The 13,811-nt window shown below is 43.0% G+C and overlaps 4 protein-coding genes across 4 annotated transcripts; 3 read left to right on the forward strand and 1 right to left on the reverse strand.

Moving 5' to 3' along the window:
• Window positions 1-855: 855 nt before the first annotated feature.
• LOC122711273 lies at window positions 856-1,729 on the reverse strand. The gene has a single exon (XM_043929868.1). It carries the CDS (start codon window positions 1,558-1,560, stop codon window positions 856-858), a length of 705 nt encoding a protein of 234 aa, XP_043785803.1. The 5' UTR covers window positions 1,561-1,729.
• Window positions 1,730-7,719: 5,990 nt separating this feature from the next.
• Window positions 7,720-8,296, forward strand: LOC122711055 (cuticle protein 65-like). The gene is made up of 2 exons (XM_043929450.1): window positions 7,720-7,894; window positions 7,984-8,296. The coding sequence occupies exons 1-2, from the start codon at window positions 7,880-7,882 to the stop codon at window positions 8,275-8,277; spliced, it is 309 nt and encodes a 102-aa protein (XP_043785385.1). The 5' UTR covers window positions 7,720-7,879; the 3' UTR covers window positions 8,278-8,296.
• Window positions 8,297-9,983: 1,687 nt separating this feature from the next.
• Window positions 9,984-10,504, forward strand: LOC122711056. The gene is made up of 2 exons (XM_043929451.1): window positions 9,984-10,020; window positions 10,121-10,504. The coding sequence occupies exons 1-2, from the start codon at window positions 10,000-10,002 to the stop codon at window positions 10,376-10,378; spliced, it is 279 nt and encodes a 92-aa protein (XP_043785386.1). The 5' UTR covers window positions 9,984-9,999; the 3' UTR covers window positions 10,379-10,504.
• Window positions 10,505-11,096: 592 nt separating this feature from the next.
• On the forward strand, window positions 11,097-12,880 carry LOC122711050 (tubulin beta chain-like). Its single transcript, XM_043929446.1, has 5 exons — window positions 11,097-11,153; window positions 11,270-11,734; window positions 11,825-12,129; window positions 12,271-12,568; window positions 12,662-12,880. The coding sequence occupies exons 1-5, from the start codon at window positions 11,097-11,099 to the stop codon at window positions 12,878-12,880; spliced, it is 1,344 nt and encodes a 447-aa protein (XP_043785381.1).
• Window positions 12,881-13,811: the final 931 nt, after the last annotated feature.

Consider the following 13,811-nt stretch of genomic DNA (forward strand, 5'->3'; position numbering starts at 1 on the left):
TAGTATATAAGAAAGTATCGATCGTATCATTCGATCCTCTCCGCTTCACTGATGGCGAATTCGTATTAAACATTATTGATATCGCTTGTATACATGTTCTTTTNTTTTTTTTTTTTTTTTTTTTTTTTTTTCGTGTGTCAACTAATCGTTTCTGCACTACAAAAAGATACACACATAAGTTGCATGGCTACGTTGCTCGTCTACGTACGGTGATCTATCTTGCTTACGTAATAAGAGACCAACAATTTAAAATCGCGGTACGTCGTTGTACCTCCTATCTACGAATATGGATGCAACTTTTCCTCTTTTGCATTTTTCTTTTTTTTCGCTTGCACCCTTCTCTTCGCCGGCGAGACACGCCGCCATCGACGAAAAGTAATCGCGACGAAGGGAAGAATGCATTTTTTTCTTTCTTTTTTCTCTGGATCCGCAAACGTTTCTCGAACGTTTTGCCAAAAAAGCAAAACACGTTGTACAATAAAAAAAGAATACATCGTCAAAACTACGTTTGCGAATATTTTCGACCGGTCTATTTTTCTCCTATTTTATTTTTTTTTTTTTTTCCTCTCCTTTTAATCGGTATATACACATTTTTCAATCCAATCGTTTTGGTCGTGATTTTAAAAACAATGGCGGCGAAACGACCGCGATCGAAAAAATAGTACAGACTAGGAAAGATAGATAATAGAATAGATCGCGCGAAAAATTCGTAAGAAATGGTCCAATAGCCCGATTGCGCGAAAATGTGCACGAGACAGAGACAGAGAGAAAGAGAGAGAGAGAGAGAGAGAGAGAAAGAATCGAACATGATCGAATCTTAAGATGTATCGAGAATTTTGGATTCGAATACCCTTCTTATCGGTATATACCGACGGAATTTTGACAGGAGCAGGGCATCGCCAATTGTTGGGCAACCCTCCTTGGAACCCTCTGGGTCGGTAGGCCCGAAAGGCCCTTCACGTACGTGTAGGCGACCGGGCTGCGAAGTATCCGTTTCGGGCTCTTTTTCGCGTGCTTGTTCTTCTTCTCCTCCCATTTCGCGGATATCTTGAGCGTTTGAAGGGCCTTCCGTAGGACGTCCGTGGTGCTCGATCTCTTCAACGAGTCGGTGCTGCTGTGCGCGTCCGAGGGGGTCGAGGAGTAGGAGAGAGACTCGGACGTCCTCCCGACGCCCCCCCTCACGTCCCCCCTCACGTCCCCCGGGCTCCACGAGCGGGAGGATTTGGCACGAACACGCGCCGAGCTTCTTTGAACCGAGGAGAGCTTCTCCTGGGAGCGGGTCGGCCGGCCACGAAGCCTGTCCAAGTAGCAGTGGGTCCTCGATAATCTCGCGGCGCGGCACAGTCGCTCGCTACTTCCGCGACGCGACAATCTCTCCGCGCTTCCGCTGCTCCCCCCGCTGCTGCACCCGCTATCCGTGCTGTACTCGTCATCCCCGAACTCTTGCTTCGACAATCTTGCTTGGCCGCCGTTCGGGCTCGCTCTCCGTTTCGCCTCCACCTTCTCGTTTTCTCGCCGGCGCTCGTCCTCCGGATCGGTGAGCCTCGTCGTATCCTCCATTCCCGTTATCAACGCCCGATTCGAATCTTTGTTAAACCGTTCGCTCGACAGTTGAATTCGACAATTGTCCTCTTCGCGCGATTCTTTTCTTCGCTTCGCTGCAATTCTTGTTGTTTCTTTTTTTTTTATTAAAAAGCTTTACGAGGAAGAACGCGCTCTCGAATTTTTCGAATCGAACACTTTTTTTTCACACTTTTGGAGTAGTAATTGGAATATATATATATATATAATAGGAGAGGAAAAGAAAACTTGATTCTTTGAGATTCTTCTTGTTTCGATCAACACTTTTGACAATTTTCCTTCTCCTTTCTTCCCTTTTCTTTTATCGGGTTGTTATCGGGTTTGATTACCCTTTGACCTCCCTCGAAGAACGATGGATATACAATATGCTGATGTTATAATCGCAAATACACAGTTGTTAATGCGTTGCTAACTTTTGTGAGCGTGATTTGCACACTCTCGAGGGCGGACTGAGACTTGGAGATTCGCGGTCTTCTCTTATATACTGTCGCGGATTTGCGGAGGGTGCGCGCATGTCCTCTCCACCACGTGAGGGTTCGACTCGGTACATCTGCGATATCGGGATGAACGCGGGACGGAAGCGGTTTCTCGACGATGAACGCCGCCGAACCCCATTCACCAATTACCGCCATTTTATGTATTCATATTTAAAACCAATTATCCATATGTCTCTCGCTATTTTACAATAATAGATATCGATATCTATTATTGATAAATCGGTTATTCGAATATATAAAACTTTTCTTCCAAATTGGTCGATCGATATCGACATGGCATGGATAGAATCGATTTTTTGACGGTGCTGCCGAACCCCATTCACCAATTACCGCCATTTTATATATTCATATTTAAAACCAATTATCCATATGTCTCTCGCTATTTTACAATAATAGATATCGATATCGGTTGATAAATTGGTTATTCGAATGTATAAAACTTTTCTTCCAAACTGGTCGATCGATATCGACATGGCATGGATAGAATCGATTTTTTGACGGTGCTGCCGAACCCCATTCACCAATTACCGCCATTTTCCTTATCTCTAAAATCTTGCCTTCGTTAATCCAATTATCCTTATGTCTCTCGCTATTTTGCAATGATAGATATCGATATCGGTTGATAAATCGGTTATTCGAATATATAAAACTTTTCTTCCAAACTCGATATCGATGGATAGAATCGATTTTTGATTGACGGTGCTGCCGAACGCCATTCACCAATTATCGCCATTTTCCTTATCTCTAAAACTTTGCCTTCGTTAATCCAATTATCCTTATGTCTCTCGCTATTTTACAATAATAGATATCGATATCGGTTGATAAATCGGTTATTCGAATATATAAAACTTTTCTTCCAAACTCGATATCGATGGATAGAATCGATTTTTTGACGGTGATGCCGAACGCCATTCAATTATCGCCATTTTCCTTATCTTTAAAATTTTGCTTCTACCATTAATCATTAATGACACATGCATCTCGTTATTTTATAATATCGGCTGATAAATCGGTTATTCGAACAATATTTGACTTTTTTTCCAAACTGGTCGATCGATATCGGTGGATAGAATCGATTTTTTAACGGTGCTATCGAACGCCATTCAATTATCGCCGATCGAATATCGGTTGATAAATCGGTTATTTGAATATATGATTATTCTTTTAAACTGATCGATCGGTATCAATGGCATGGATAGAATCGATTTTTCGACGGTACTGCCAAATCATTCACCGATCACCGCCATTTTCCTTATCTCTAAAATCTTGCCTTCGTTAATCCAATATCTCGCTACATTTTGTTATAATAGATATCGATACCGCTTGATAAATCGGTTATTCGAACAATATATGACTTTTTTTCCAAACTGGTCGATCGATGTCAATGGATGGAATCGAGTTTTCGACGGTGCTGTCAAATCCCATTCACCGATCTCCATCTTTAAAATCTTTAAAATCTTGCTTCTACTTTCATTAATGACACATGCATCTCGTTATCTTACAATATCGGTTGATAAATCGGTTATTCGAATACATAAAATATAAAATATATTTCCTCCCAAACTGATCGATTGGTATCGATGGATGAAATCGATTTTTTCGACCGTGCTGTCGAATCTCATTCACCGATCTCCGCCATCTTTAAAATCTTAAAAATCTACCTTTATTAATCATTAATGACACACGTATCTCGTTCTCTTACGATATCGTTTGATAAATCGGTTATTCGAATATATATAAAAACTTTCCTCCCAAACTGATCGATCGGTATCGATAGAATCCGTGATTTTCCTAGTTTCGATCGATATCCGGTGAAACAAACTCGTTAAAATTTGACGGACCGGTAGTTGATAGAGTGGCGAACGAATGGCGAAGATAATAGGTGAATAAGGGCGGTAATGAGGACAGTATATAAGTATTGTATCGCGTCTCGAAGCGGAAAGAGAGAAAGAGAAAGAGAGAGAGAGACAGAGAGAGAAAGAGAGGGGTCGGTGAACTCTGAACGGGACGATCGATGCCAAGGGGTGGATGTACCATGCAGGCTGATCGCATTGTCGCCAGCGCTAGATGCACCCGCGCAATAATCAATAATTTCGTAAATAACGACGACGAGCGAATAGGGGTAACGCGGAAACGATTTTGGCCTATCGAATCCCGTGTATACAAAATGTATATATATATATACATCGAACGAAACGAACACGCGAAAATAATCATTAAATCGTTCTCTCATCAATTTCTAACGCAACGTAATATACAATTTGACGTAACCCTTTGAAGTTCGTTTTAATAGCCGTTACGAACCGATACGATTATAATAGATCTTTCTCCATCTCCGGCGAAGTTGTTTTCGTGCACAACGTAACGTGCATTGACGTGCACGACGACGGAAATTTTCACCCATGATCTCGATATTATTACGTTTTACACGTGTCACAATACAGGGGACATTACATTACATACATTCGAAACACGTTGCAATCTGGAAACGCAACGCGACGTGACATGTAACAGCTGTCGCCCGTGTATTTTATTAATGTCGTACCGCGACCAAGGATCGATGTAATTAGAATTAGATTTTAATCGAAAAGTATAAGGGCGTTTAAATTTCTGACGCTGTATGTAACGGGGGAGAGATAGTAGGGAGCAACGAGCATATAACAGCATATAACAGTATCCCTCTGCGAGGACATTGGATTTACGTAACGATCCGGTATTATTGTTGTTGGCTGCATACAATTTACTTGTTGTTTCGTAAAAAAAAAAAAAAAAAAAAAAAAAAAAAAAANNNAAAAAAAAAAAAAAAAAAAAAAAAAAAAAAAGAAGGGGAAAAAAAGACAAAAGTCTACTCAACGACCTTGCTCAATCTTCACTTCCCTCTCCCTCGTCATCGATGTCGAATTTCTGTCCCGAATCCCTTTGACTCGTAACGCGTCATCATAATATAATTGTATTTTGTCGAGGATAAAATTAGAATCGGTTCTGTTGCCCGTTTTCGTACCAGTTCGTACGTCGATATTCAAATTTAGAATTTGGATGGAGGATAATCTCGCTAATCTCTTTTCGTATTCGTTCGGGTGGAATTAGAATCGATCTAGACTCTCAGACAGGCGTAGAGTATCGTATACATACGGAATATAAGAAACGATAAGTCGATTGCGCTCGTTCGAAAAAAGATTCACACACGCAATTCGTGACGATATTACTTAAAACATGCGGACGTAATAAAAAAACAATACTTTTTCATACCTATACCACGCCAAATCAATCCCATACGCACAGGACTTGCATTTGTTTTGTACCGCCTATAGCGATTCACGAGCACGTACACATATTTATATAACATAAGTGGGTAGAAAACGATTATTCGGAGTGCGATCATTCCTACGTCCATTCTTATTACATAATTGGATTTATGGAGTAACGACGAGTCGCGTAACTAACTCGACGGCGATGGATTCCCGCTAACGAATAGATAAACAATCGTGCATAGATAAAACCGTGAAAATCCATCGAAGAAGAAATAGAAAAGAAGGAAAAAAATATGTTTGCGTTCAAATAGTTTTATTATAATAAAATAACGGATCTAAAGATACAAGAAAAAAAAAAAATGGACGAAAGATCGAACGATTCGATGATACGATTCGAAAACAAGAAAGCGTACAAAAATGAGATTATTTCTCTCTCTCTCTTTCTCTCTCTCTCCCTTTTTCCTTTTCTTTCTAAATGAAAATACGAAACGATCGATTCGATTCGACCTCGGTCCGCCTACTACTTAGACCCGATCCAGAAACCTCGTTCACCTCAGCTCGATTAGATCACGTAGCTTTTGTAAAGGTAGGAGGCAGCAGGCGCGTAACCAACCGAGATGGACGCCGGGTAGTTGGGGTAGAGAAGCGGCGAGCCGATGCTGGAGATGACGGGTGATGGCAATGGAGCGGCCGGCAGCGGGGCGGCGGAGAGCAGAGCGGCCTGTGCGAGAGGCGAGGGTGTCGGCGCCGGAGCCGGGGCTGGGATCGGAGCCGGCGTTGGCGCGGCCAACGCAACGGCCAACAATCCGGCGAGCAACAGCTGCGCTCGAAACAACACTCTCGGAAATTAGTACCATTAGACCACCCTTACCTCGACGCGACGAGTAATCTCGCTCACTCACCGTTCTCAACATGTCTTGTTTTCGAGCCACCACGTATGGGACGATTACGCCTCGATCGGCGAGGGAACGCCGCTTATATAGGGCGCGAAAGATTCTCTCATCTTTCTTTTGCATCCCCTACCTTTTATCCTATACCCAACACGATGTAACGCGAAGGGCAACGGCAGGGAAGCTTCTTCTTCTTCTTGTTGGCGGATCGAATCTTTTTTTCAACCGCTCGACCAATCCTCCTCTCGGAGGGGAGCTCTTCTCTTTCCGAGCAACGATTTCCCGGCGACTAACTAACGTGGTCTCAACCTCAAGGTCGAGCGGGGATCCAGGCGCCGCGTCCCAACAATACGCGTCATTTCCTTCTTTTTCATCGAGCAAGCCTGCGTTCGAGCAACTTCCCCCTCCGCAGAACAGGTTTTCCCCTTTCGAGCCGCGTCGTCCTTCGAAAAACGATTTACGATCGTTTACAAATATCGTTTAACGACTTGCCAACGACAAAGAGTACAAAGGAGTAGGTTTGAACTAGATCGAAATTGTTGTATTAACGTCCGGATCGTTTATCCGTGCTTGCGTATATACGTTCGATTTTCAGTTTCCTTGGACGAAAGTTGAGGAAAATTGTGTGAAGTACGAAAGGAAATGTAGACGGAGGAATACGAGATATCGGAATAGTCGTTTATCTAGTTCGAAAGTCGGATATAAAATTGGAATCGACGAAGTTTTCGAATATTAATTAATAATGGGAAGAACGCGTGTGTACGTATTCCCCTCTATGGAGACACACGAGACCACACCTTTGCCTTAAAAAGAAACCGGGCGTTCGCCGATCTCGGACCCCAGACGAACTTGAACTTGAGAAAAAAAGCGTCTGTTTGTTGCCTTGAAGTTGTCCAGCCTTGTCCAGCCCGACTCGAGATAAAGATGGAAAGTGCGAAGCAAGTCAAGACAGGGAAGAGACGCTCTAGTCTGTGACTAGATCCGGTACATATAATAAATGAAGAGGCGATCGAAATCGACATATTTCTTTCTCTCTTTCTTTTTGATCGAGTTAAATAAAGATATATATATATATATATACAGATTTAGAATCGGGACGAATTGTCGAAAGGAGGCCGACAAAGAGAAGAAAGAAGCAAGACAGAAGAACGAAGAACGACGAAAGATTAAACGAAAATACTTGCTTATGATGTATCGTGTGGGAAGCGCACAACGATCCGCGTAATTACTCGACGTTATAACCTTGTTACACGTTCCGGCCGGACAGCTCCACACGTAGTCGAAACGATTATACAATTGCTGCCTGGCTTTACGTAATATCACGATACCCCCGCGCAATACGTCCGCCCTGTGTTTTTCTTTCGATCAAGGTCATCGAAATCGATCGATCGCGTTTGTTGCGAGCTTGTGGCTAGGTTACAAACGCGAGCGGTTTGAAAATATTGGACGGGAGGGGGGAGGGGTGACGCGCGTGAAAACGCGACGCTTCGAGTCCGGCATTCGAAATGCGGCTCGAAAGGAGAGGACTTTCGTAAACGAACCGCGCATCCACTTTTCGTAAGCGAACCTCCACCCGCGGAGGATCGGTATAAAGAGAGGACGCTTCCACGGCCTCTTCACTCGTCTCTCGACAACCGAATCGAACAAAGCGGGCTGAAAAATGATGAAGACAGTGGTGAGTGATGAAAAAAATCTCCTCTCTATCTTGTCGCTCCTTATCCTTATCGACATTTTCTTTATCGTTGTTATTCCCCGATTTTTCAGTGCGTCGTACTCCTGGTTGCGGCGGTGGCGTCCGCCGGATTGGTCCCCGCCGCCCCTTTGGCCGTGGCCCCAGCTGTTGCCGCTGTTCCAGCGCCCATCGTCACCGCTAGAAGCAGTCAAGTCGTGGCCAGGAATTACAACACGTTGGCCGCCGCGCCGCTCGCGGCCGCCCTACCCGCGGCCGTCGCCGCGCCATTGCACGCCGCGTACCCACCGGTCGCCGTGGCAGCGGCTCCGCTTCACGCGGCACCGCTCCCGTACGCAGCGCTCAACTATCCCGCTGTTGCCATATAATTCGTTCCCCTAAATACGATCGTCGGACCTGTTGCTACTTAAGTTTCTCCGTTTTTATGAAATAAATTGCAATTTGAAACAAATAGACATTCTTCGATTCTTACTTCTCCTTCCTATATTCTTATTCCTGTGTATTCTATTTTAACAAAAAAAAAATACGATTATTGGACCTGTTGCTACTTAAGTTTCTCCGTTTTTATGAAATAAATTGCAATTTGAAACAAATAGACATTCTTCGATTCTTACTTCTCCTTCCTATATCCTTATTCCTGTGTATTCTATTTTAACAAAAAAAAAAAAAAAAAAAGAGTAGGAGATAGGATACTTAATTGCAAAAATATTTAATAGAGATATTTAATAAGTGAATCGAATAAAAGTTGAGAGTTTGAACAAGTAAGAAGTCGTTTGAATCAGTTTTTCTACTGTAATAATCGAATTTTTGCTAGATATATAATGCAATATAATTTAATTCTTCCAAGATTTTCTATACTACTTCTACTATTGTACAGATAAATTTGTTATGTGTGCATCTTAAAAATATATGTATATATTATCATTATCATTTATATGGAATAAACGATTTTTAAGAATTTAACGATATTGTTCTTTAAAAAAAAAAAAAAAAATGTTCACGTTTTTTCTACGTGCCTCCTCTTTTCCAAATCGTTTCCAAATGATCAGGTTAATTATACCTGTGTGGGAGGGAAATTAGATTTCTCTTTCTCTCTCTCAGATATGACACAAAAAAGAAATAGGGTTACACCGCAGAATTCGATACGACGTTCTATATCGGATGGATCGAAAGAAAGTTGATGAACGAAGACAGTCGTTCCCAGTAGGAAATTCGACTCACGTTTAACGAACGATCTTCGAAACTTGCTATGTCCCAATCGTTGTAAACGCAAGTACGCACGACCGCGTTTAAAACAAGCATGGCCGCACCCAACATATATTACCCGTGAAACTGAAATTTCGAACATCGAATGCCTCTACCACCATTAATTTTAATCGCATCTTTGCATACGCGAGAGCGTGAAAATATACATAATAAACATTTCCTGTTCTCTCCTATCTCCTAGAACGTAAACATAATTAAACACTATTTACGAAGAAACCTATTTATAGCTGCGTATCCTCGAATCGTCATTTCAATATCACCATTCCCCTTTAATTATATTATAACAATAATAATAATCTCTATAACAATAATATATAATAATATATCTCTAATAATATAATAATAATCTCTTTAAAAAAAGAACAGAAAAGCAATTAAAATCTGAATTTATCGAGTTTTTCTCCCGCGATCTTCTATCTTTACGAGATATGACAGTGGAGGAACAAAGAACGTTTCGAAGGCAATCGTATCCGAAGGATACCAAGGAGTCGCGTGGCGACATCGGGATAGAAAAGGTCACGAAAAGAGAAGAGGAAGAAGAAGAAGAAGAAGAAGAAGAAGAAAAAGAAGGTTATTTAGATTTGGAGACAGTTACCGTTGGTAATCGGCAGGCGTGGCCTAAAACGAGCAAAAGTAATCCGGTATGCAGGAGCGTGCTCCTGGTCGCATCGTGCCACGAACCAATGTTGCGAACAAATATACTCGTAGTGGGAGTAGATTGCCGGACGAAACTCGCTATAAAAGACCCCCTGGCTAATCCGTCGTAGTACAGTTGTCCATTGCGACTCGCTCGAAACCCATTCGAGATCTTAAACGTAATTAAAATGTTCGCCATGAAATTCTTGGTAAGTTGGATGAGAAGCTTTATGAATTATCAATTGATTTCGATCGATTTTGTTTATTTTCTTCTTTTTTTTTCCCCTCTCTCTCGAAAAAATAAAAAAGGTTCTGCTCGCCGGATTGGTCGCCGCGTGTTCGGCCGGCTTGATACCAGCCGCTGTCCCAGCCGCTGTCCCAGCAGCGTTCGCAGCGGCACCGGTCCCAGCAGCTTTGACGGTCGGAACCTACGCGACCAGCTACAACGCGCACGCTGTTAATCACGCGGTCGCCGCACCGTACATCGCCAGCCCTGTAATCGCCCACGCCGCGCCACTCGCCTATTCCAGCCTTCCCGCGGCGGCTTTGGTTGCCGGCAGGCGCTGAGAATTCTCAGGCGTCACGATTCGAGGACAATTCGTTCGGGGAAACATCCGGTTACGGTTTCCAACGGTGAGATCGACCTTGGCGATATTCCACCGCGAATTTCCACCAACCAACGGCAGTGAGATCGAGTTTGGATCTTGCCTAGGCGACCCGTCATCGATCTTCGAACAATGGATACCGATTACGTTTCCGCCGTGTTTCCCTCTCTCGTTTTATCCTTGTCCTTCCTCCTTTTTTTCTTTTCCTTGTTGTTACCGTGCTGAACACTTTCGTATTTGCGAAAAAAAAAGAAAAAGAAAAAGAAACGAATAAAAAAGATTTTTATCCCTGTAACAAAATTTTCTGTACTTTATTTCTTTTCGTATCCTCGAGAAATTAACGATAAGAAATTATATTTCGATCGTACGGGGGAGGGAGAAAGGGGGAGAGGGAGGAGACAAAGAACGACGAACGTGAAGTTGGCGGGATAAATGATATGTGAGACAAAAGATTCCAAGGCAACCGGGAAACAAACGACAACTCGTTGATTTCGTCGCCGATTTTTTTTCTTGATCGTACGTACGCTCAGGACAAACTCTTTGTTTCAGGCTAATTTCTCGAGTATTGTAGAAAAATATAGTGCCGATAGAATAGCAAAGATAGAGGGAATCGAGCGAAAAGTGTTCGCGAGTAACGAAATCGTGTCGGGAACAGTGTGTAGAAATCGAAGATCGAAAAAATGCGTGAAATTGCCCATCTCCAAGCTGGTCAATGCGGCAATCAGATAGGAGCCAAGGTATTTTTCCTAACAAATTCGAAACAATTTTATCACTATCTCTTCCCCTTCCTCCTTCTTATCCTCATCTTATTTTTTCTTCTCTCTCTCTCTCTCTCTCGTTTTGGGACGCACAGTTTTGGGAGGTGATCTCCGACGAGCACGGTATAGATCCAACCGGCACCTACCACGGTGACTCCGATCTCCAGCTGGAACGCATAAACGTTTATTACAACGAAGCGTCGGGAGGGAAGTACGTTCCAAGAGCGATCCTGGTCGACTTGGAGCCGGGGACAATGGACGCGGTACGCTCCGGCCCGTTCGGCCAGATATTTCGGCCGGACAATTTCGTTTTCGGGCAGAGCGGCGCCGGGAACAATTGGGCCAAAGGCCACTACACCGAAGGCGCTGAACTCGTCGACTCGGTCCTCGACGTCGTCCGGAAAGAGGCCGAAAGTTGCGACTGTTTGCAAGGATTTCAGTTGACTCATTCCCTCGGTGGTGGAACAGGAGCTGGAATGGGAACGCTGCTTATATCCAAAATTCGTGAGGAATATCCGGATAGAATTATGATGACGTTCAGCGTGGTACCTTCTCCGAAGGTACTTATTACGAGGCTTGTTGCTCCTTTATTTTTTTCCTTTTTTTTTTCATTTTTATATTAAAATCGCGATGGCGCGATTTTTGCGCAGGTATCCGACACGGTGGTCGAACCCTATAACTGCACTCTGTCGGTGCATCAATTGGTTGAAAATACAGACGAGTCTTATTGTATCGATAACGAGGCCCTGTACGATATTTGCTTCCGTACGTTGAAGTTAACGACACCGACTTACGGTGATTTGAATCACTTGGTGAGCGCAACGCTTAGCGGAGTGACCACGTGTTTAAGATTTCCTGGACAACTAAACGCCGACTTGCGTAAACTCGCTGTAAATATGGTACCCTTCCCCAGATTGCATTTCTTTATCCCAGGTTTCGCACCCTTAACGTCCAGGTGCGGTATCTAATGTTTCTAAATTTAACTTGAATTATATAGTTATTATACATATATATATATATATACATATACATATAAAAGGAAAAAAAGAAATCTTGTCTCGAACAATATCGTTCGTATCGTTTCCTTTCGAAACAGAGGTTCGCAGCAATACAGAGCTCTAACGGTCCCGGAACTCACGCAACAAATGTTTGACGCGAAAAACATGATGGCGGCGTGCGATCCTCGCCACGGTCGTTACCTGACCGTGGCAGCCGTCTTTCGAGGGAGGATGTCGATGAAGGAGGTGGACGAACAAATGCTCAATATTCAAAATAAAAACAGTAGTTATTTCGTGGAATGGATTCCTAGTAACGTTAAGACTGCCGTGTGCGACATTCCCCCTCGCGGGTTAAAAATGTCGGCAACTTTCATTGGGAATTCAACGGCGATTCAGGTAAAACTCGGGCGAGAAATATTTCGATCGAGCGAGAATAGAAAAAAAATAAAAAAAAAAAAAAATTTTGTATCCCGTTTGAAATTCCCGTAGGAATTGTTCAAGAGAGTATCGGAACAATTCACGGCGATGTTCAGGCGGAAAGCTTTCCTGCATTGGTACACGGGAGAGGGGATGGATGAAATGGAATTCACCGAGGCTGAGAGCAATATGAACGACTTGGTCTCCGAGTACCAGCAATATCAAGAGGCTACCGCCGAGGAAGAAGGCGAGTTCGACGAAGAAGAAGAGGGTGAGGGTGAACACCCGTAAAAGTTGAATTGCCTTTTAAAAAGAAAATATATATATAGTATAAATTTCGTTCCTTATGAAAAAGTGCCTGTATCACACGAATTAGTATTGCGTTTAAAAATAGATTTCTCTCCTTAACACGTTCGAATCTTCCACCTCACCTTTTCAACGACTATCTTACTACTCAATCTGTCCTCTTAAGTCAGCGTTTATTGTAACTTTAAAAAAAACACATCGAAATACGTTTTTTCAATATATTATGTAAAATCGACCACCAATAAGATTTTTTCTTGGCAAATTGTTTTTAATAAAAATCCACCGATTAATCGGCTACGGCTATGTAATAATCGAAACCTCGTTTCCATTGATCCGTTTCATCGGACAGTTTTGTTATTGTTGTTGTTTCTTATCCGCGTGTTCATCTATCCGCGCATGCGTCTTTCGCACGTTTTTTGCGCGTCTGCCTCGTCCGCGAAATAAACGGCCGCCGGTGGATCGTCGAGCGGTGAAAGCATGAGTCGAAATCTTCAACGAATCATCGAGCGTCCTGCGAAACGAAACAGCGAAACGAAAACGCGGATAGTATTGTCAACGGTATATCGTTATACTCGAGGCGATTCTTTTCATCGTGCCACCACCACCGTTCTACATTCGATCGGTCGAGGTCTCTCCTCGAGATTACTACATTCGCGGTTGGCGAGCCACGAACAGAGACCGTACACACAACGTTGCAGAAATCTCTCCTGCTTTGCAACGCGCTGCGTTTATCGTCTCTGCGCATCTTTTCGCCTCTTTCGTTCGTAATTCGTCCCCTTTCCCCTCCCTCCTTCCATCGTTACATACAATTCCATCTTTATCCCTTGTCCCTATGTGCTCTTACCGAACGTAACGCAAATTATATTATTACGTACGTAAAACCGTATCGAATCTAATATATAACCGTAAGTATTTG

This window comes from Apis laboriosa, unplaced genomic scaffold (assembly GCF_014066325.1).
Source record: "Apis laboriosa isolate Shangri-la unplaced genomic scaffold, ASM1406632v1 scaffold16_cov148, whole genome shotgun sequence".
NCBI lineage: Eukaryota > Metazoa > Arthropoda > Insecta > Hymenoptera > Apidae > Apis > Apis laboriosa.